Genomic DNA, 22,756 nt, shown 5'->3' with positions numbered 1-22,756 from the left:
AACCATAAAATACAGTGGACTCCTTAGATTGCAATACCCTTATACTGTTTTGTGGCTTTGCAGAATTCACCTTTATAAGCAGAATTCAATCAGTGTCATTCCCTATCATTAAGATACATTTGTTCCCTGAGAGCTGTCTTGGGTTTGGCATGATTATTAGTGTAATTCTCTCCTAGGTCCAAGATTTATCCCATGCTCACACCCACACTCTTCCACAGTCAGATATCTTTAAAATGCTTACTGGACCAAAATTGTTTTGTTAATATTTATTTAAAATGAATTGAGAGCACAAGCAATCTCTACGGGATCTACTGAAAATATTTTTGCCTGAGTTGTTTAAAACTGATTTAAAAAAAACAACAACCCTGAGTCTTAATTCTGAGCATGCCACAAATACCTAATTGGCGCGAGATACCACAATTTGATATGGAACAAGGAATACTGAGTCCAGGAAGCCTGGGCATTGGAATCGTCTTCCATTGGATGGAGGAACATCATAGATTTCTGTGCTTTGTTCCTTAGGCATACTGATGCGTCTCTCTAACGGTAATCAGTATATTTTACACTCAAATTATCACTGACTCTTCTGAGCCTGCTGTTAAATAATGTCTGCTACTGCACACTTATGATGATCTAGCAGTCCAGTGAAAAGCTGTTTAAAATGTATTTTAAAGTTAGTTATTTTGATGTATACTATTGCAAAACAGCATCTATCCTAAGATTTGCATGCCTCCATCCCTTCCTGCCTGCTATTATTTCTTAAAATCAGTACTTTGATGAGCAGCAAAACCTAAACCAAAATTCTGCAACCATCCTTTCCCCTCACTACTGGCCAATTTCTCTCACATCTCTCCCACAGCCCCACTTCCAAAAAAAAAAAAAAGAAAAAGAAAAGCAAGGGTTAAGAAATATGTGTTCTGCAGTTTACCTGAATGATCAGCAAATGTGGGCTATGAATTCCAAAAGTAAAGGGCTCAAATGTCTTATAAACAGGCCTTTATGTATTCATCTGAATAACTATAACTGTAATTGTTTGCCATGTAGCCAGACCTGGGGTGTTAACATAAAGCTAATTTTTCCCCTCAATATTACTAGGCTTTCGTACTCAAGATTCTTGTTTCTCCAAAATTTCTTTTGTAGTGAAATGATTACAGGCAGTAGAATGCTAAAAATATTTTAACTTTTTTTTTTAGTATTCTCTCCTTTGTTTTACATTCTTTCCTATAGTTAACTTTCTTCTCAAACTAGCAAATCAATTTAATAAGGAGAAAGCAAAGACATCTGGTTGAAAGGTGTGGGGACTGTAATTTTCTTTCTTTTAAATTACAGAATGTTTGTCCACTGAGAGACTTTTACGTGTGACCTGAGTGCTCTGTGGTAGCATCTTCCACGTCTTGGTTCCAGCATCTTCCACTTAATGAAGTGGACTGGGAAGTATGGAATGAACTTGCTGAACAGTGAAGAGCCTTAATTTGTGTGTGCTAAATGGTAAGCAAAACCACCTGTGTGCAGCTCTTATCTAATTACAGCTCAGGTTTTCCTCTGCATAAGCAGAATAGTAGTATGGTCTTAATGAAATCTAATCTTTGTAGGAGGTGGGATGGCTGGGGGTCAATAGCAAGTCACTGAGCCTTTGGCCTAGTTCAAGTGATAGATAAAAGGCACTAATGTTTTATTATATTGTGTTGTAGCATCTCATAGTCCTAGTCATGGACCTGAACCTAACTGCACAAACAGAATAAAGTTACTTGTTGCCCCCTGCTCCCCAAAAGGTTAACTCTGTAACAAGGGGATCAGAGATACTAATATTTTATTTTTAGTAAGGTGGGTGTTTCTGAGAGTGTCCAACTTCGTAAATGAACACCAAATTGTCTCCTTGTTTTCCCACAGTCATTTAGTCACAGGCATTTTCTGTCTCGCTTCAACAAAAAAATGAATGAGTGTTTTGGGCCCCTCAGTCTGCCTGAGATACAGGCACAAAACCAGTGCTTCTATATTCTTTCTTTCTTCCCTGATAGAGCTTTACTAAATGCTTCCCTCAATAACTACTCCCTTTAAAACACCTTTTCATGTGTGGTCTATGGTGCAGAAGGGAGCCACAGGAAAGAATACACTTAGAGGCTGTAGTGAGCATCAGATTTTTTTTGTTTTGTTTTTTAGGTGTGCAGAGGCTGATTTTCAGATATGCTGAATCCCAGAGTTTCCATGGCTACTATTTTCAGTCATCCATGGGAGTTAGAAGCCGGAGTCCCACTGAGTTTCAATGAGAGTAGGACATAAAATCCCCTCATTGACTTTTGAAATTCCTACCCTACATGTCTAAATTTGGTCATTCAGAAACAGGCACCTCAGATTAATAGCCACGTCAGAAAGTTTGAACTTTAATAACTGGTAAATATTATTGTATTAACACTATTTCATTACAGATGAAAAGCGAGGGAATTGCCAAACTGTGGCTTAATGCAAACTGCTGGACACATCATGGATGCCTGCCCAATTCATGTTCATTTTGCATCTATTCACAAGGCCTACCCCGTCTGCTCTGGACTGGATAAGAGACCTTAAAGTCCAACTGCCTTAAAGTCCACTACAGCCATTGAATGCAGAAGAGGTGAAAAGGTGTGGGGCTACACTGCAGATCATAATGAGAAATTACATACACATAAACAGTGTGAAATTTTAGTAACTCAATTCAGTCTACAATAAGGAAATTAGCCTCTGTGTAGCTACATCAGTGTGAAAAACCTAACGTAGATATGCAAAGCAGATTTTACTTGAGTGCAGTTTCATCTGGCACGTTACTGGATTACGTTTATATCAGTGTAAAGTCCATATTGAATCTGGATGATTCAGGTGTTTCTTTGTGAGGGATTTGCAATGATAGGACAACATTGATGTAATTACAACAATGAATGTCTTCATTGTAGACATTGCTTAAATCTGGGCAAAGTTGTTTAGCTTGTTCTCACCACAGAACCCATTTTAATTAAGAGGCCTTGCCTGTTCATTAAGTTATGCTCTCATTTTCTTCAAAGCTCTATTTTATGCCCTGCTTCTCATCTCTGACACATCAACAGTGCAAAGGATTATTCTATATTATACAGAGCCTCTGCGTCTTTAGGAATACGTTTATTCATAGTTTACTAAAATGCTTTAGATCACATAGGCCATGAGTGATTTTTTTTATATAAACTCTACATAATTCTGGTGTCAGCCCTCTGTTGGAGTGGATAATTTTGCCCTAATGGTATTTTAAATTGGCAGTGCAATTTCACTGTGTTGGCTCTTGACTTCACAAGTCAAGCCAAAAGGTCAGTGTCTCCTCCGTGCCCTTGGTGGAGCAGCACCTCCTAGCCCAAAAACTCTCACAGGTGTCAGGCAACTAATTGCCAACTCAAAAGTCTCAGCTGACAAAAGCACCAGGCATAAAGTGATACCTGCCCGCTCTGAAGATCAAGACTAGCCCTGGTCCATTCCACAGTGAAATACTGTGCCTTAAATTAGAGCAGAAGCCTACACACCATTTTAGTGGACACCAAAACAAGTACTGCTCTTCATAGTGGCACCTGCACATCAACTCCATGTCAATGATTAGAAGTATTGGCTAACACTGCACCAGCAAATATCCATTGAGAGGCTGTGACCATTAGAAAGTACTGAAAAAGCAGGGTAAATTTCACACTATTGCTTCACAGTGACTTTTAAGACTCTCCCTCTCCAGTCAAAATGAAGAAAACTCTTCTGGTCTCATTCTACAACTCTCCGTAGGGACACTAAAGAGATTCACAGAAGATGGTCTGAAGCCTGGGTGGCTGCCAACATACTAAACAGCAATTTAACCAAAGACCCAATTGTGCAAGTGCTGGGCCTCTCTTGCCCATAGTGCATATGGCTCTAAACTATCTGCACCCAGTGTGGAAGATGTGCATACTTACTCCATAGATGAAAAGTGAGGGAATTGCCAAACTGCAACTGTGGCATAGTGCAAACTGCTGGATACATCATGGATGCCTACTCAATTCATGTTCATTTTGCATCTATTCACAAGGACTACCCCATTTGCTCTGGACTGGATAAGAGACCTTTAAGTCCAGCTGTCGCCACGCCACTGCTTTCACTGTGCTGCTGCCATATGGAATAAGTGCAATTTCTTGTCTGTCTTACTAGACTGATTCATTCTACAGTGCCTCATCTGCGACAAAGAATAAATGATAAAACCATGCTGGTTAATTTCATAAACAAGCAAAATATTTATTAAAACAAAAGTTTGTGGATCTTGCAAGAAAAGCATTTTCAGAGCAATATTTCATTCAGAACAAAATGTTTCCAAAGCATATGCAAACTTTTATTACCTTTTGCCACTAGGTGTTGCCAAAGTGCTACCGTGGGAATGTTTTCAAAGGCTACTAGTGATAATCCGGTGGTGAATGCTGACTGCTTATACAATTACTTATTTTGTCATTCTCCTTGGTCTTTTACTCCTCCCTCTTTTTTTCCCCCAAATAAAAGTCTATTCTACCTTTTGAGAATTGGTTTAATAAGTTTCAAATTGTATGGCTATACAAAAGTATTTAAAATATATTAATTGCTCTAGAACCCAGAGGAAGGAAAAAGGGCAAACAGTTTTTGTGTTATACTTTGTTAGGTGCTTGTTTTCCATTGTAGAATAGTGATAGAAATGTAGCCATGTTAGTCTGGGGTAGCTGAAGCAAAATGCAGGACAATGTAGCACTTTAAAGACTAACAAGATGGTTTATTAGATGATGAGCTTTCGTGGGCCAGACCCACTTCCTCAGATCAAATACTGGAAGAAAATAGTCACAACCATATATACCAAAGGATACAATTAAAAAAAATGAACACATATGAAAAGGACAAATCACATTTCAGAACAGGAGGGGATGGAGGGGGGGGGAAAGGAAGGAAGGTAAGTGTCTGTGAATTGATGATATTAGAGGTGGGGAGAGTGGGATGTTTGTGAGCTAATGGTATTAGAGGTGATAATTGGGGAAGCTATCTTGGTAATGGGTAAGATAGTTTGAGTGTTTGAGGAATGAACAAACACTCAAACTATCTTGCCCATTACCAAGATAGCTTCCCCAATTATCACCTCTAATACTATTAACTCACAAACATCCCACTCTCCCCACCTCTAATATCATCAATTCACAGACACTTACCTTCCTTCCTCCCCCTCTCCCCCCGCATCCCCCTCCTGTTCTGAAATGTGATTTGTCCTTTTCATATGTGTTCATTTTTTTTTAATTGTATCCTTTGGTAAATATGGTTGTGACTATTTTCTTCCACTATTTGATCTGAGGAAGTGGGTCTGGCCTACAAAAGCTCATCATCTAATAAACCATCTTGTTAGTCTTTAAAGTGCTACATTGTCCTGCATTTTGTTTTCCATTGGTGATAGCAATGATGATCTTCTACCCTTCCATTTCTCTGCACTGGAGGCCATATGACAGAATGGAATTAAAAGTATTCTTTTCTTTTACCACCGCTGCCCTTTTAGGTTTCCATAGACTAGCTACTAGTCTTTTGACACCATTGAAGTCTCTTTCCTTTTGACTATCATGCCATTTTTTACTCCAATGTTAATTAGTTTCATTAATTCCAAGGGCCAGAACCAGTCAGGTCCCGAGAGTGCCAGAGGGAGGTTCAACCTGTACCATCAAAATAGTACATTCAACAGGTATATTATCCAATAATACAGAAAATTTGAAGAACTACAGACCAGTCATGTTATTGACAGTGAGACTAGAGAGAGCTTCACTGTCACAAAAGCACGGATGACTAGACTGAAGGCATTTCTGGACTTGCGACCAGAGAAATACCTGAGAGATTAATCAGTTCTAAAAATCTGAAGTAGAAAAGAGGAACACATTTTAATTTTAAGCTAGTGTAAATCTGAACAACTCCACTAGAATCAAAAGATAGTTGTTGGGGGGAGGAGGGGTGTCACTCTGATCAGAATCTGTCTCTGTCAATCTATTTCTGAAAAATACAAGACTTTGTACACAATTTAAATGATAAAAACAATGGATGCTATAGAAATAATGCTGGAAACATTGGGGAGGGGTGAGAAATTGGAACCATTCTCTCACACAATAAAACTATAATATACATGAATAATTGAATAAGCCTTAATTGTGATCAGGATAGTAAAAAGCTTAAGTTTATTTCAAGGTGACAATTGGAGCTAATAACAAATGTTCTCATAAGCTGTTCTGTCTGGAAAAACTGAGTAAAAGGGTTAGGAAGGAATATATCTATTTCAAAGAAATTTCATTTTGAAAAATAATTGAAATTAGACAATTTTGATAAGCCTGAAGCATTCCATTTGACCTTTAACAGAATTAAATATTTGTTTCAATTTATTGTGTGGAAATGATCCACACAAAAAATTGAATGTGTCATTCTGACAAGGCTGAAATGTTTATTTTGATCTTTTGTATTTTATACTGAAATTAATCATACTTATATTCTGTGAAATATAAAATAAGCTCTATTCAGAAATGTAAATTGAAATGTAACAAGTATATCAAAGTGAAACATTTTGATCTGAACATTGTGGGGCAGAAATTTCATTTTATAGAGAATTTCAAATGTTCTGAATTTTTGTTCTGATTTGAAACAATGTGTTTTAAAAATGTTAGAATTTCATTCAGACCAGACATTGAATTTCAAATTGTTGTAAGTAGTCTTGCCTAGACCCCCTTCAGTTCTTCCCTGTAGAAAGTCTTCTGAAACTCTGAATGATGAGTGCATTAGTAGAGAGTTTGTGTCTCCTTTTAGGCTGGCATTATTCTTTTTTGTGAAACACCTGTAAATCCTAAGACATCTAAACATAAACAGTAAAGTATTAAGAAACCATGGTCTGAAGACTAAAATTTTGGGTCATTCCAAGGATGAAGAAAGAATAGTTCGCTATAAGGAAAATAACTCAGATCTGATAAGGATTTATGCCTAGCGTAGCTAATACATTATCTGAAACCAGAGAAGCCAGTTGAAGAGAAGACATAATGGTCCTGGCAGAAATTTTTGAAGGAATAAAGAGCAAGCTATTGTCCGGTAGGATTTGGCATCTAACATAGAGCCAGTTGCAATATACGGAATGAGGTAAAAAGAGGAACAATGATCAAGAAGATAAAGGAGAAGTTAAAAGCTGGATAGCGTGCATAGACACATACATATTATAAGGAGATAATGGTGAACAAGTGAGGATGAAAGCAAACAGGATTATCTCAGTGTATACTGCTAAATGTATTTCTCATTCACTTCCTACAAAGATGTTTGTCATTTTTTTCTTTTCAAAATACACAGTCAGATACTTTCCCCAGTTTTATCCAGTGGTAAAGTCGTATTTCCCCCTTTCTTTTGCTTCATATTAACTTCAAGGTACTGTTCTCACTGATTATTCTTGAAGGGGTCAGTGTCCTTGCTGTTCTCTGACATCCTTTCCCTTACTAGGTTGAAAAGGCTTAAAAACATGCACTGACATTGATCTTTCTCTCTCAGAATTCTCAGTCTTAAGCAATTTTTCATTCTTCCGATAGAGCTCTTTGTATGTATTGAGTTTCATTAATCAAGCCATTTTATGCAAGACTTCAAATGAGTCTTGCATAAAGTTTTGAACTAATGTCGAGCTCCTCTCTCAAGGGCTATTAATTTTTTTTATACAATGTCCAAATCCTCTTACATATTCACGTTGAAGAATATGATTGTGTGATTGGGCCATTTTAAAGGTGTCTATAACATACACTTGACTAAACCATACTTCTGAGGGATTTTTTTTAAACCACAACTTGTTTCATTGGTACAAATATACTGGACTTTATCTCCCCCCACACATACAACACATTCTAAGGAAGGATGGGCAATAAAAAACAGCAGCCTGCAGGGTTAGTCCCTGGCAGGCTGCTGCCGCTATGTTTATCTGTGTGTCTGCAGGTATCGGAGGGCTGCAGCATTGCAGACCAGGACACCATATCCCACCACTTGCATTGGCTGCGATTGGCAATTTGCCACCAATGACAGCTGTGGTCCTCTGATACCTATGGAGTTACAGGTTAACACTAGAGATGGGAGCCCGCCAGGGACTAACCGTGCGGAGCGGATCTGGCCTGTGGGCTAGAATTTGCTCACCCCTGCTCTAAGGCTAAAATGGTCTCCATTTAACTTAACTGGACCATAGTATCTCCTCTTGAAAATCAAAATAAAGTACTAATGAAGTTCTTGGAAGCATGTGACTCAAATGCTTCAAGAGTCGGTACAGCAACTTTTGGATAGATTGCATTTCCTATTGTTGGTAAATCTCGATATAATCTAATTTAAAACCCTGCTTTAAAAAAATCAATTATGTGTAATGGTTCACTATGAAGAGTGGTTCAGTGTGAATTGTATTGGGAAGGGGATTGTGGATCTTTATGTATTAAATTGCTGGTTCTATTCCAGGCTAGATCTGTAGAGACTAAAATCTAATCTTTGGTGCAAGTTTTAAATTTCAATTGGGCTGACCTAAAACTGGCATATTCATTGCTGCAAGCTCTCCATTGGTCAACCTCCTTGCTCCATTCTCTGCGGAGTGAGTATAGCCAGGTTATTCTGCATTCAGATAATTCCCCATCTGAAAATACAGGGATCAAAGTAGTCCCATATCAGCCTGAGAATATAGAGGAACAACAGTACAGAACCTACAATCACTTTTCCCACTTCCCTCAATTCTGTGCTGAACACAGATCAAATGGATCAGGAGATTTGCACTTGAAAGTTGCTTCTATATGATGTCTCTTTGTTGGCCTGTGTGAAACTGGCAATGGTCTTAGAGAAGGATGTTCACAATCCAAAACCATCATCTGTGCATAGAGGCTTTTCACAGCTATCTAGCACATTCATGAAATTACAAAATTGAAGCACATTAGGAATTTGCATTATTCTGATCGTGACCATTACATTACGCAACTTTCATTTTACCAGCCAGCAAAATCATGATGCAGAAGAAATTGGAGCATCGTGTTGTTAGTGTGATGGCTGTACAACACACATTCAATGTTCCCGCTAATCTTTTCCATCTGTATGTGCATTGAGGCATGTGCAAATGTGCGCCACAGATAGAAACAAAACCTAGCTGTGGGCGGCATCTGAATCTCTTCCAAGCAGTTGCACAAGCACCCAGCTCACAAGAACACTGCACATATTCCCCAACATCTCATGTTTGTTGACAACCTATGAGAAAGAACGCTGCCATGAAAAGCAATTTTTGTGAAGTGTAGGCCCTACAGCAGGGGCAAGGCAAACCATGGCTCGTGGGCCACATCTGGCCCATCAGACATTTTAATCCAGACTGCATGGTTCCCAGAAGCAGCAGTGTGTCTTCCCACCCTAGCTTCTACATCAGGGGTGGGAAAATTCTAGCCCACAGGCCAGATTCAGTCCATCTGGGTTAACTCCTAGCAGGCCCCCAACACTACATTTACCTGCACAGCCACAGGTATGGGTGGTTGCAGCTCCCATTGGCTGTGGATCGCCATTCCTGGCCAATGAGAGCTGTGGGAAGGGGTGTCCATGTCCGTGCTGCATCACTGCACCCACATTGGCTGGAAACGGCAATCCACAGCCAATGGGAGCTGTGATCGCTGGTACCTGTGGCATGCAGTGTCAGGGGTTAACCCTGTTGTATAGCCACTGTGTTATTGCCAACCTCTGTTCTACACATAGGGATATCCAAGGGGCTCCGCACTCTGACTATGCCCCAAGGACCATCCCCACAGCTCCCATTGGCTAGGTATCATGGCCAATGGGAGCTGCAGGAGTGATGCCTGTGGATGGGGAGACAGCACACAGCAGCATCTTGCTGCACCTCTGCATAGGAACCAGAGGGAGGGATGTACTGCTGCTTCCAGGAGCTGCTTTAGGACCAAGCACTGCCTGGAGCCTGTACTCCTGAGCCCCCAGCCTCCAAAGCCTGCAGTCCCAGTCCAGAGCCCCTTCCTGAACCCCAAACCCCTCTTCCTTGGCCCACCTCAGAGCCCACATCCTTAACTGGAACTCTCACACCCTCTACACTCCAACCCCCTCTCCCAGCCCAGAGCCCCCTCTCGCACCCTGCCCTCATTTCTGGCCCTACCTCAGAACCTGCACACCTAGCTGGAATCCTCCCACCCTCCCATACCACAACCCCAATTTTGTGGCCACTCATGGCCCCTCTATACAATTTCCATAGCCTAATGTGGCCCTCAGGCCAAAATGTTGCCCACCCCTGCCCTACAGTATCCTCTCCTGCCTTTATTAGACAATTCCACTTTTGACTACAGCCTCCTGTCAAATCCTAATGAAATACCCTTTTTAAGCTGAATTTTAGTGGAGTCCAGGAAGTAACTTTATTGCCACACAGTTCTGTGGTAGCGGAAGAAAGAAAAACTGCATAGCCAGATTTTTGTAACTTTTTTCCTTAATTTTTCATGGCTTCAAAACTCTCACTAATGCCTTCTCAGCAATCTCCTGGCAAATGCTTCACAGGCACATTCTTTACACATTAGATTCTAAATCGTAGGCATCTCATTTGTACAATGGCAGGTTTATTCTGCTTTGTGATAGTTTCAGGAAAGTGATCAGGGTCCCCCTAAAAGATTTGTAACCTGTTCAATGGGTCATCCCAAGTAATGCCAGCCTTCTAGAAATTACTGCAGTGTTGTTTCCCTTACCTGGCTAACAACTCATTGCTTTCCTCTTGTCTGTAGGTCTGTTATCTGCTTCATGCTTTGCTTCCAAAAATGCACCTCAAAATTCTTAGTCTGTTAGAGCAAGGCTTTGAGCAGAGGCTGGGATCCACCTGTGTGTATTTTATTGGCCTAAGAACTGGGTGCTAAGTGGGGGCTAGGCAAATCACTTTTGTGCCCTGATTTCCCTTATTGCAAAATGGGTATAATTATACTTACCTACCTTAGAGATGTCTTATAAAGCTTAACAAGGATCTGATCTTGCAATGTACTCTCTGGACAGATGGCTGTGTCTGCATAGAACCACAGTAATTTCAGTGGAGCTCCACATAGTTGTAGGATGTTTACTGTACATAACAGGATCAGGACATTAGTTTGTGAAATATTTTGGATGAAAACTGTAAAGTGGTATTATTAAATTGTGTTACAATCCTTATTATTGTTTTTAATAATATAGTGAATATACACAGTGATATACAATAGGTGAATTGAATTAAATGAATAACAGATCCCTGTCTGGATGTGTTTACAGTCTGAAGTAAAAAAGACAGGATCTAAAAAGTAAATAGAATGCAGAATACATACAGAGTCATATATGGTCATTACGGTAAGACTAAATGGAGTTTTAGAAGTTTTTGAAGGAAGTGAGAAATGAACAATACACGTCCCCAGCCAGCGCAAATTTATCCAACATTTGTAGGCTTTATAAAAACAAGCTACTTTTATGCCAGAGGAAACGTGTATTATTAGAACTGTTCATTAACTGCAGTTAACTCATGCAATTAACTAAAAAAATTAACCATGATTAATTTTTAATCACTATTAATCAGTTTTACTCATACTGTTTAAAATCTCTTGAAATGTATTAAATATTTAAATTAAAACACAAAATACAAACAGTAACTAACAATACAGTGATCACTTTACTTTTACTACAAATATTTGCACTGTAAAATGATAAAAATAGAATTTTTCAATTGATCTCATACAAGTACTGTAGTCTGTTGTGAAAGTGCAACTTTTATTACATAACTGCACTCAAAAACAAAACAATGTAAAATTTTAGAGCAGCGTTTCTTAAACTGTGTTCCGCAGGACACCGGTGTGCCGTGAGGCAGTTGGAGGTGTGCTGCGGAGAACAACAGAGATACTATGGTCGCCCTTAAAGGGGCAGGCAACTTTTTTTTTTTTTTGCTCATAACTTTCCCCCCAAACTTCCTTTTTTTTTTTTTTTTTTGCTCAACAAAAAATCCCTGGTGTTCATGAACACTGCTTTAGAGCCTATGCTTACTCAGTATTACTGAGTTTTGTTCAAGCAGTCACTTAGACCAGGGGTGGGGAACATCAGGCTCAGGGGCAAGATGCGGCCCCCAGCTTGCCTGGATCTGGCCCCTGAGTCTCAGGGCTCCCCCCCAGCCTCAGCCCTTACCCCCTGACACCGCTGCTCCACCACGGGGCTGGAGCACACAAAATTCACTAGTCTCCCCCCGCCTCCCACCCAGGCTCTGATGTATAAGGAGAATGTGGGGAGCATCTTTCTCCTTCTCAGTCAGGAACCATGTCAAGTGAGGGTTTGTTTGTTTGCTTCTCACTTGTGTGCGCCCCTCTCCCCCAACAGATTTTTCTATGGGTCAGCAGCCCCTGACCCAACAAAGGTTCCCCAGCCATGAGAAGACAAACAAGTTTATTTTTATTTATGGGAAATAATGTTGCCTGTTTCTAATTTACAATGCCACCTGAAAGTAGGAATTTAACACCTCTCCTTTTGTAGCTAGCATTGCAAGGCATTTGTGCCAATTATGCGAAAAGTTCGTATGCCGCTTCGGCCACCATTCCAGAGGACATACTTCAATTCTGATTACACTCGTTAAATGAAAAGACGTTAATTAAATTTATGACTGAAGTTTTATCTGCATTCTGCCATACTATAGCAGTCTCAGATGATGAGCCAGCACATGTTCATTTTTAAGAACACTCTCACTGCAGATTTGACAAAACACAAAAAAGGTACCAATGTGAGGTTTCTGAAGAGAGCACTTGACCAATGTTTAAAAATCTGAAGTGCCTTCCAAAATCTGAGAAGGACAAGGCATGAAGCATGCTTTCAGAAGTCTTAAAAAGGCAACACTCCAATACAGAAACTACAGAACTCAAACCACCAGAAAAGAAAGTCAAATTTCTGCTGGTGGCATCTGACAGATGATGGAAATAAACATAAATTGGTCTGTACTGCCTTTGACCATTATTGAGCAGAACCCTTTATCAGCATGGATGTATGCCCTCTGGAATGGTGATTGAAGCATGAAGTGGCACGTGAATCCTTAGCACATCTGGTACATAAATATCTTGCAACAACAGTGCTATTTAAATGCCTGTACAGGCAGTCCCCAGGTTACGTACAAGATAGGGACTGTAGGTTTGTTCTTAAGTTGAATTTGTATGTAAGTCGGAACTGGTACATATTGTAGGGGAAACTCTATCCAAACATTTCTCCAGAGCTCAGTTTTATTCTCCCACACCTCACTTCCCTCAGTCCTTTATTCTCAAGCTGAGGTGTCTGCTGAGAAAAGCCACTCCGCGTCTCCCTGGTCTGCTGGGGGGGGGGCACTAGCTTCGCATCTCCCTGGTCTGCTGGGGGGAAGCAGCTAGTGCAGGGTTGCCTCGCCCCGTTTGTAAGTAGGGATCTGATGTAAGTCGGATCCATGTAACCCGGGGACTGCCTGTACTCACTTACAGGTGACACTGTAAATGAGAAGCAGACAGCATTATCTCTGCAAATGTAAGCAGACTTGTTTGTCTAAAGTTTTATATTGTTTTATTTTTGAATGCAGGTATTTGTATGTACATTTGTAAGTTCACGATTGCACTACAATATTTGTATAAAGTACTTATATAAAGGGTTATATACTATTCAATTTGTATTCTGTCTTGTAATTTACACCAATATATTCAAAAACATCAAAACCACCCACAAATATTTAAATATGGTATTTTATTATTGTTTATTTTTAATCGCTCGACAGCCCGAATGATTATTTTAAAGTTCTTTACAGTGTTTGCCTATGAATTCCACCTCAGCAGGTTCAATACTGCAGTTTGTTCTTTAAGTGTTTTTGATCAAGTCTGGTAACTTTCAAGTCTGTGACTGGTTAAAGTCCTCTCTGACTGGTTTCTGTATGTTACCATTCTTGATTTCTGATTTGTGTCCATTTATTCTGTTGCATAGACACAGTCTGGTTTGTCCAATGTACATGGCAGAGGAGCATTGCTGGCACATGACGTATATCACAGTAGATGTGCAGGTGAGTACCCTTTGCATAAGTGCTGCACACTAGAGAAAGTTCCTGTCCTGCAGAACTTCTTATCTAAAATTCCAATCCTGCAATTTGTTCAGTGCAGGCTCTAGGTTCCTGCAGGTGGAGCTCATTGAACAATATGGCTTAATTCAAAGCCAGGGAAATAAACCAGGCAAGACAGGGGCAGCTAGTAGAATAGGCAAGGAAAGGCACTGCCTTCACAAACAGCCAGTCTGGCCCCACCCAGACTCCACACCCAGAATACCTACTCTAGTGTTACTGCCCCTGAGTGCCTGCCCTCCCCATGCTCCAGGACTGAGAAAGTCGGGGCAGCCACCCTCTCTATGGTGCTCCAGGTGGGGAGAAGGTCTTGGCTCCCATGGCGGGCAGGGCCTGGGCAGAAGGGGTGAGGCTGGGGGCTTGCCTCCCCTAGCCTTATCTTCACCCACTGCCCATGAACCAGGACTATGTCTACACTTGCAGAGTTTTTGCAGTTTAATCAGTGATAGGGAATTGGTAATAGAAAAGTGCTAGTCTCTGTACTCACTTAGGATCACAAGTCTCAGACATGTTTACATTTGCAGCACTTCCATCACTGATGAGAACAGTGCCGAGGGCAGCCATCCCACTGTGCAGCTCTTGTGAGAAGTGGGGAATAGATGGGAGGTCCATCACAGGGCATTCTGGGTCCCTGCAGAGCCCCTTTTCCCCAAACATTGATGAGCTCCAGGAGTTCAGCATTGCTCCAACCAGGGGATCAAATGATCAATTTGCTTTATGTAGTAGCAATTGTCACCTGGCCAGATGATAACTGAGCGCGTGCCAAGAAAACAGGGAGGAGAGTTACAAAGTCCCCAGGACTTTACAGGGAGGAGGCGGACACCTATTTTTTTTGGATGGAGAACTACTGAATAGAGTGGTCACCTAGGCATCCTGCCATATCCTGTGGAGGCTAAAAGCTCTGTATACTTCAGTTGTGCATCACCTGTAAGAGCTATATGCCTCTCATGGAGGTGGCTTTCTTTTTGCAGAGAAATTTCTGAGCAGTGTTGTCTTCAAGTCGTCATTGTCAAGTCCAAGTCGTCTCAAGTCACTACAGTTCAAGTCTCAAGTCCCTAAAGTCACTTTTGAGTCAAGTCCCAAGTCAAGTATCAAGTCTTAATTTAAAAAATGTCAAGTCACTTTTGTACAAGCCATCAATATCGGCATTTTCGGACAATTTTTTCACCAAGTCGATTTAACAAAATTAGCAAGTCTCAAGTCACAAACAATGAACCCGAGTCTAGTCTCAAGTCGAGTCACCTAGGTGACTTAAGTCGGACTAGAGTTCAAGTTGTGGGACTCGAGTCAACAACTCTGCTTCTGAGTTTCACCGCAAAATGTTATTGGAAAGTGTAGATGTTCCCATGTTTTTTGTGCAAAAAAGGGACTTTTTCTTGCTTTAAATGGCAAGGGTAGACATGCCCCAAGGGAATAGAGAATGGAAGACAAGTGATAGACACATGATTACATAGACTAGTAAGGTGCTCAATTATATTATACACCCCGATGATATCAGTACCGTAAAATTTAAGGACACCATGAATTGAAAATACAGTTAATTTAAAAAGAAGAGTTCAAAATAGTTTTGAGTATTAAATCTGCTCCTGAAGCTGCCTGATGATGTTTTCTGTGGTTTTATGATGACCTTTCCATATTGAAACTAATATTTTATCCTGTCACCCTATGAAAGACCCACACAAAAAAACCCAAATGTTTATACAGAGGGAAATTAATGAGATTACTCTCAGGAGTAAAGTTAGGCCTGGCTCATAGACAGGCGGCCTTCAACAGGTAACAAAAAACAGGACTATGTAGCACTTGAAAGACTACCAAGATGGTTTTTTAGGTGATGAGCTTTCGTGGGCCAGACCCACTTCCTCAGATCAAATAGTGGAAGAAAATTGTCACAACCATATATACCAAAGGAAACAGTTAAAAAAATGAACACATATGAAAAAGACAAATCAAATTTCAGAACAGAAGGGGGAGAAGGGGGAAGTAAATGTCTGTGAGCTAATGATATTAGAGGTGATAATTGGGGAAGCTATCTTTGTAATGGGTAAGATAATTGATGTCTTTATTTAAGCTTAGGTGTAAAGTGTCAAATTTAAGCATAAATGACAGTTCAGAGGATTCTCTTTCAAGTGTAGTCTTAAAAGGTCTTTGAAGCAGGATGCAGGTAATCAAGTTGTTGAGACAATGTCCTTTCTGGTTGAAATGGCAAGAAACTGTTTTTTCTTTGTGATTCTTTCTAATATCTGTTTTGTGGGCATTGATTCTTTGGCGAAGTGTCTGAGACGTTTGTCCAATGTACATAGCAGATGGACACTTTTGGCACATGATAGCATAAATTATATTTCTTATCACCTAATAAACCATCTTGTTAGTCTTTAAAGTGCTACATAGTCCTGTTTTTTGTTTCAGCTACACCAGACTAACATGGCTACATTTTGATCACTATTAAAGAGGTAAGTAAGTATTTGGAGGGTTGGGCTTCAGTTGGCTCAGAGCTGATGCATGTTTTTAAACTAACAAAAATTGAAACAATCAGATTTTTACAAAAGCCACATTTTTGGTTTTCTGATTTGAGTAGCCGTGCCAGGGAGGCAATGGAGACACATTGTAAACTACGGCTTTGAAAGCGTCTCTTTGCCATACACAAGGGCTGTGTCTACACTGGGCCACTTATTCTGGAAAATCAGCCGCTTTTCCGGAATAAGCTGTGAGCTCTCTACACTGGCCCTTGAATTTCCAGAAAAGCAACAATGCTCTACTGTACAAAATCAGCCGCTATTCCAGAAAAACTATTCTGCTCTTGCTCGGGCATAAGTCCTTATTCCGGAACACTGTTCTGGAAAAGGGCCAGTGTAGACAGCCCAGTAGTCTTTTCCGGAAAAAAGCCCCGATCGCGAAAATGGCTCTTTTCCGGAAAAGCGCGTCTACATTGGCCACAGACGCTTTTCCGGAAAAGCAGCCTGCCAATGTAGATGCTCCTTTTCTGGAAAAACTGAAAACGGAATAGTCTTCCGTGTTAAGCATTTCCGGAAATTCATGCCAGTGTAGACACAGCCAAGGTGAATCGCGTTTCTATGGGGTCACTGCTGCTGACTAGCACCTTGCACCTTCCAGTCCTTCCTCCCTCACCTCTGCCGGCGTGCGCGCCACCGCGACGCGCCCGCTCAGGGATTCCACGGGCAGCCCCGCCCTGTCACTCATCTGTCGGGGTAACGCCCACCAAGCGCTCCGCTTCCCAAAGAGGCCACGGCGCCCTTCGCCCGTTGGCTGCGGCCTGGGGCTGCGCTTTGCATATGCATCAACCCCAGGCCGCTCCTGCGCCAATGGCAGCGCCGGCTTCGCCCTCAGCAGACACACCTCGCGGATTTGCATAGGAGCCGGGGCCGGGCGCCGGGCAGCCCTAGAAGGGGACGGGAGGCTGCGAGGGAGCGGAGCGGACGGGCGGGCGCGAGAATGGCTGCGGGGCTCGCTTCTTAGCCCCGGCGGCAGCCCCACCAGGGAGCGCGCAATGGCAGCGGCCAAGCCCGGCGCACGGTGCCTGCTGGCTTGAGACGCGCCCCGGAGAGGGACGGGAGCGGCGGCCCGTCCATGGAGCGGGAGGCAGGCGGCAGAGAGGCCGAGGCGCTGCCCGCCTGCGCACGCCGCTGAGCAGAAGCCGGAGCGGGCGAGCCGGCCGGCCAGAGGTGCCGCTTGCGCGGGGCCCGGCGGCGGGGAAGGGAGCCAGGACTGAGCCCGGGGCCAGGGCAGCCCGGGAGGCGTCTTGCGGCGGCCGGGGGAAGGACTCGTTCGGCAAAGGGACCGGCCCGGAGCACCCAGCCCCGCCGCTGCCTGCAGCCGGGCTCCCTGCACGCACCGGAGGGGCCCGCGCCGTGCGCGCCAGGGGGCTCGCGATGCGGTGCCTGGCCCTGCTCGGCTTCTTCGCCTGGGGCTTCGGGAGCTCGGCGGGGCCCAGCCGCGGAGCCTCCCCCCCTCCTTGCCCGGCGTCCTGCAGCTGCGACGGGGACGGCGGAGTCGACTGTTCCGGGAGGGGGCTGACCGCCGTGCCCGAGGGACTCAGCGCCTTCACCCACGCCCTGTAAGTGCGGGGGCGCCGCAGACAGGTTTCCCGGATGGGTGGGGGTGTGCGCGGCGCGGCGTGGACAGGTACCTGCCCTACCTGTTAGTGGGGTTGGATCCGGACACCGCCCTGGGCACTTGGGACTGAGCTAGGTTAATGCCAAGTGCTTTCCAAAACAGACTCGGGAATTGTGTGCGCGCGGGGGAGAAGGGGTGTGTGTGTGAAAGGCGTGGGGTTTTTTTTCCCCCAGCTCGCCCTTCCGCTAGTCTTTTTTCGGGTGGTTTTTATACCCCCAGCTTTGCATCCCATTTGATAAGTCCGGTGGGTACAAGGGTGACCTTTGCCTTATTACCCCTGGCCCCGATGGAGGAAGGGTAGAGGAGATGTTGGGTCTTGTTTTAATAGAGCCCCTTCCCTAGAGAAATGGCCCCCTTGTCCTGTACTGTTTCCTTGTCCCCCTCCTGCAGGCCTTTAGTATCTCGAGTCCAAGGATCTGCATATCTGGGTAAAAGTTGGCACCTTTTTTTATTGGGTGTGAAACAAACCAACCCCTGACTGTGCTGGTTGGTGCATGTATATTCCCAATCAACTAGCAAAGACCATCAACTGGAAAGGTCAAGGCAGAATCAATAAGACAGTATTTTTGAACTGCTAAATTTGGGCATGCTGAGTGAGGAAACACCTGGATTCAAGCAGTGTCAGTAAAAAAAATAAAAAAATAAAAAATCCAGATGCGGTAACTGAGCAAATATCTCGATTTTGCTGGCTCTAAAATCTCAATACAGCAAACTCTGACCCTTCTGTCTGTCAAGCAAAGCCTTATGAATAGACCACAGTATCTTAAAAAATAAGCAATACTATGTACATTTAATATTTTTTTTCTTAGGAACTCTGTCTAAAGTGTGTTGGGCCTAAGCATCTGTGGTGTTCCTGTTGAATGTATGGGTTGTAAATGTTTGGGCTTGCAGAAGGATTTTCTGAAAAAATGTTGTAAAAATCTACAAGTCTGTTGGTATCAATCAAGTGCAGGAGATGTTTTTCCCAATTGGAAATTCCGAAGCAGGTTAACTTACTTTAAATTGCCTTTGCAAGATCTAAACTGAAATAAAGAAACTATAACTGACATAGAGACTTTAGGCAATGAAGTACTGTTTTGGCATGTCAAGATTATGCCCAGATGTGAAGACTAGAGGTGAGAGGAAAAACATCAATTATTAATTTGAAAATGGAATTATGTAGTGATACAGTGTGGCTCAAAGGAGCAGAGTAGTTTAAGAGTTAATGCTAATTTTTGTTTAGGTTTGCAAAGATAAGAAGGATTAGATGGTGTGCATAAAAATGAGAGAAAAAAATCTGAAAATAGGTAAATGTTAAACCTATATAAATACAGTTAGGGGTAAATATAGTAGGTAACAACATGACCTTCTTTAATTCTTTGTGACATCCTCATATTAATTCAGAGTTTATTTTATTAGGTAGGAAGTTAATTCGAAGTGCTGCTTCCAGCAAAAGTTTTAAGGTTTTCTTCTTTTTCTTTTTTTCTGGAGGGTAAATTAGATAGTTCATCCATAAACAACTCTAGCCATTTGTCTGCCAAAATATCATGTCTTGTCCACAGTGTAGGCAGATGTTGTTGATTAAGCACACTAAACCTTAATTTGTACAAAATGTTGTCTAAACATGGAATGAGAACTTTTACCCCCAAAAATACTTTATTTACCTTTTGTTAATAGTCTCGTCAATTACTACAAAAGGAAACTGACTAACCAAACTTTCAAGTTGTCATTTTGAAAGTTGGCACAATAGGCAAGAATAGCCAGTTGATATTTGTGTTAAATATTCAGTTTCATTGACTTTTAATTGAAAAATGAACATTTTCCTTATGTAGTGAGATGGCTGAAGAGGGATTTATAGCTTTCAATATGGTAGAGTTTCGCTAATCCACAAACCTGTTAAGTTTCACAATACTGCATGTCACTCTCACCCTACTTCTCAGCAAAGATTTAATAGCAGAGAGCTGTAGTGAGGTTTTGTATTACTAAAGCTTCACTACTGTTGCAAAATGTGGTAATGCATATTATAGTAAATTATGAGGACTCATAAATCACTATTGAACTATTTAAAAGTCACAGACTAACATGGCTACCTGTCTGAAACTTTTTAAAAAAGAGTAGTCCTCAGAGTAGCATCTTAGAGATTAACAAAATATATACAGTATCATGAGCTTTCGTGGGGGAAAAACCCACTTTCTCAGATGAGTCTGATGTGTACTATACTGAAATATATTTGTCAGAGGAAATGAGCAGAATACACTTTGGGATGAAATTGTCTTTTTGTGTGTGTGTGTGTGTGTGTTTCATTTACTTTCTTATTCATGGCTATACAAAGGGGTTCTTGGTATGCATTATAAGGATTTTCCTAGTACTAGTTCAACAGTTGTACCTTAGCAAAACATGTCCCATTTCTCTTGTGTATCAGGTTTGCAGATATTTATTTTGGGTGGTGTAGAGTGGTTAACTGAGCCTTAGATTTTATAAGTCTTTTACTTGTTACTTAGCTGGAAGTTGCATATTTCATTGAATAAATATTACTTTGCACTCAGGCGTATTGTACAGTAAGACCACAAAGTCCTACTGTGTAATGTTGGGCTCTGGCTCACTCTTTGATTTGAGTAGGGGGCTGGAATTTAGGAGGGCTGCGATCTTACTCTGCTACTGAGTTACTGTGCAAACTAGGGGTGGAGATACATGGCCTCAGATTGTGGAGGTGTGTCCAGCAACTTGCAAGATAGTTCCATGCTGTAACTCCCCTTCTCACGGCTGTTTTTTGAAACTTTGCATTCAAATTTCCATTTTGGAGCACTGCCATTCCCAAGTTTTGGATATGGGGAAAAGACAGAATAATAGTTCTATAGGTCAGAGAAAATTCAGCATATTCAGTAAGCATCGACTGAGCCTGATATTCTACAAGTTCTACGGTTTTCATTTAGAAACAACATTAAGTTTTTTCTTTTTTGTTTTGTCCAAAAAACTGCCATGATGATGTGCTGCTGCCTTGTTTACCCAAGCTTGAAGAAAATAATCTCTCTAGACAAACAATGACTGTATCCTTCACCTGCAGGGTGGGATTGGCAGACCCTATCTGTGAGGGGTCTGCGCTCCCCACAGATAGAGGCTGCTCTGCCCCACTGCTTCCACTCCCAGCATTGGGCAAGCTGTCCAGCTCTTTCCTGGAGCAGGTCGGGGGAACTCAAACCCACAACCCCAGACTCGAACACACAATTCCTGACTCCACAGACTGATGCCATATCCATTAAACCACTGGAACCCACCCTCTGACTTCCTTACCTTCCCTGCATATTACCTATCCTTAAATATAACCCTTGTTCTTGGTAATGAGTATTAGGACACACAGTATTTTGTTTGAAGATTCGCTGAAGCATTTAGAAAGCTTCAAATTTCAAGTATTCCCTTCCCCCTACTTTTCAAGAACTTTTCCAAACAAATTTTTTGCTACTTGCTCAAATTGGATTAAATGGCTAAAACTGTTTTCTACAGAGCACATAATCCATTCTTTTAAAATGAGCAAGGTCTAGCTATTTGATGTCTTTGCACTTGTAAGGAGTTAATTAATTCTTAGAGATTTATAATATTCTTGAACTAATCTCAGAAAAGATTTTATCAGCTGCACCTGAATCTGGTACAAGAGGGCTAGTTCTGCTTTGTAACATTAAGGAGCATTGGTATGGTGAGAAGCCTGCTGAGGTGCAGTGAACACGGTCTAATGGAGAATATGCTGAAAAAGCCGAATGGCTGGGCATGACCATCAGTCTGGAGAAATTAGCATAATTACAAATTTCCTTTGAGAGAGAGAGAGAAGCTTCATCTCGTTAGAGGTTTGAAGGTTTTGCAGTTGGGTGGTGTTTAACTTGCCTGTGCCGTATACCATAAGCGATAAAGCCCTCCTTTAGTCCTGTATTAGACCAGGGGTGGGCGAGGGACCTCTCATGGGCTGGATCCGGCCCATCAAGCCATTTGATCTGACCCACGGACTCCCCTACGAAGAACCTCAGTCACGCAGCAGCCACTGTTTTAATCGCAGGCCTGCTCTGTGAGACTCTCTACTGTGGAGGGAGAGGGAGGCTTCGGGTGACCTCCACACCCCCAGCCCTATTGGAAACAACTGGCCACCAGGAACTCACCTTAGCCAATCTCTCAGCTCCTATAGGCCAGAAACAGCCAGCCAATAGGAGCTGCGAGATTGGCCTGCCGGACAGGGGCTGAGTCTTACATGGAGGGAGCAGCTTGCAGTTTTAAGTGGTCTGAGGCTGCAGCAGACAGGGAGTCCAGTGTGCCTTGAGGGTGCTGCAGGGCTGCTGCCTGGGAGATGCTTAGGTAAGCACCTCCCAGCCAAAACCTGCCTCTGGCACCCCTACCCTTCTGCACCCCAACTACCCCAGGTCACCATCCAAGCCCTCTGCACCTCCCTGCCCCAGGTCACAATTCCCTCCCAGACCCTGTATTCCCTCCTGTACCCATTTGCAGGCCAGAATCCTCTTCTGCACCCACACTCCCTCCATGACTCTACATCCTGATCCCCTGACCCAGGTCACAACCCCCTCC

General features: G+C 42.3%; 1 protein-coding gene across 1 annotated transcript in view; it reads left to right on the top strand.

Moving 5' to 3' along the window:
- The first annotated feature begins 17,318 nt into the window (after positions 1 to 17,318).
- Positions 17,319 to 22,756, top strand: part of LGR4 (leucine rich repeat containing G protein-coupled receptor 4) — a 122,337-nt gene continuing 116,899 nt past the window's right edge. Inside the window, exon 1 of the mRNA XM_006111507.4 lies at positions 17,319 to 18,152. Within this exon, the coding sequence (XP_006111569.4) occupies positions 17,968 to 18,152 (185 nt within the window). The 5' untranslated portion in view covers positions 17,319 to 17,967. The remainder of the gene's footprint in view (positions 18,153 to 22,756) is intronic.

The sequence above is a fragment of the Pelodiscus sinensis genome, chromosome 5 (genome assembly GCF_052426305.1).
Source record: "Pelodiscus sinensis isolate ZL-2025 chromosome 5, ASM5242630v1, whole genome shotgun sequence".
NCBI lineage: Eukaryota > Metazoa > Chordata > Testudines > Trionychidae > Pelodiscus > Pelodiscus sinensis.
Note: the sequence above shows the minus strand (reverse complement) of the source record. Positions and strands in the feature narration are given on the sequence as shown.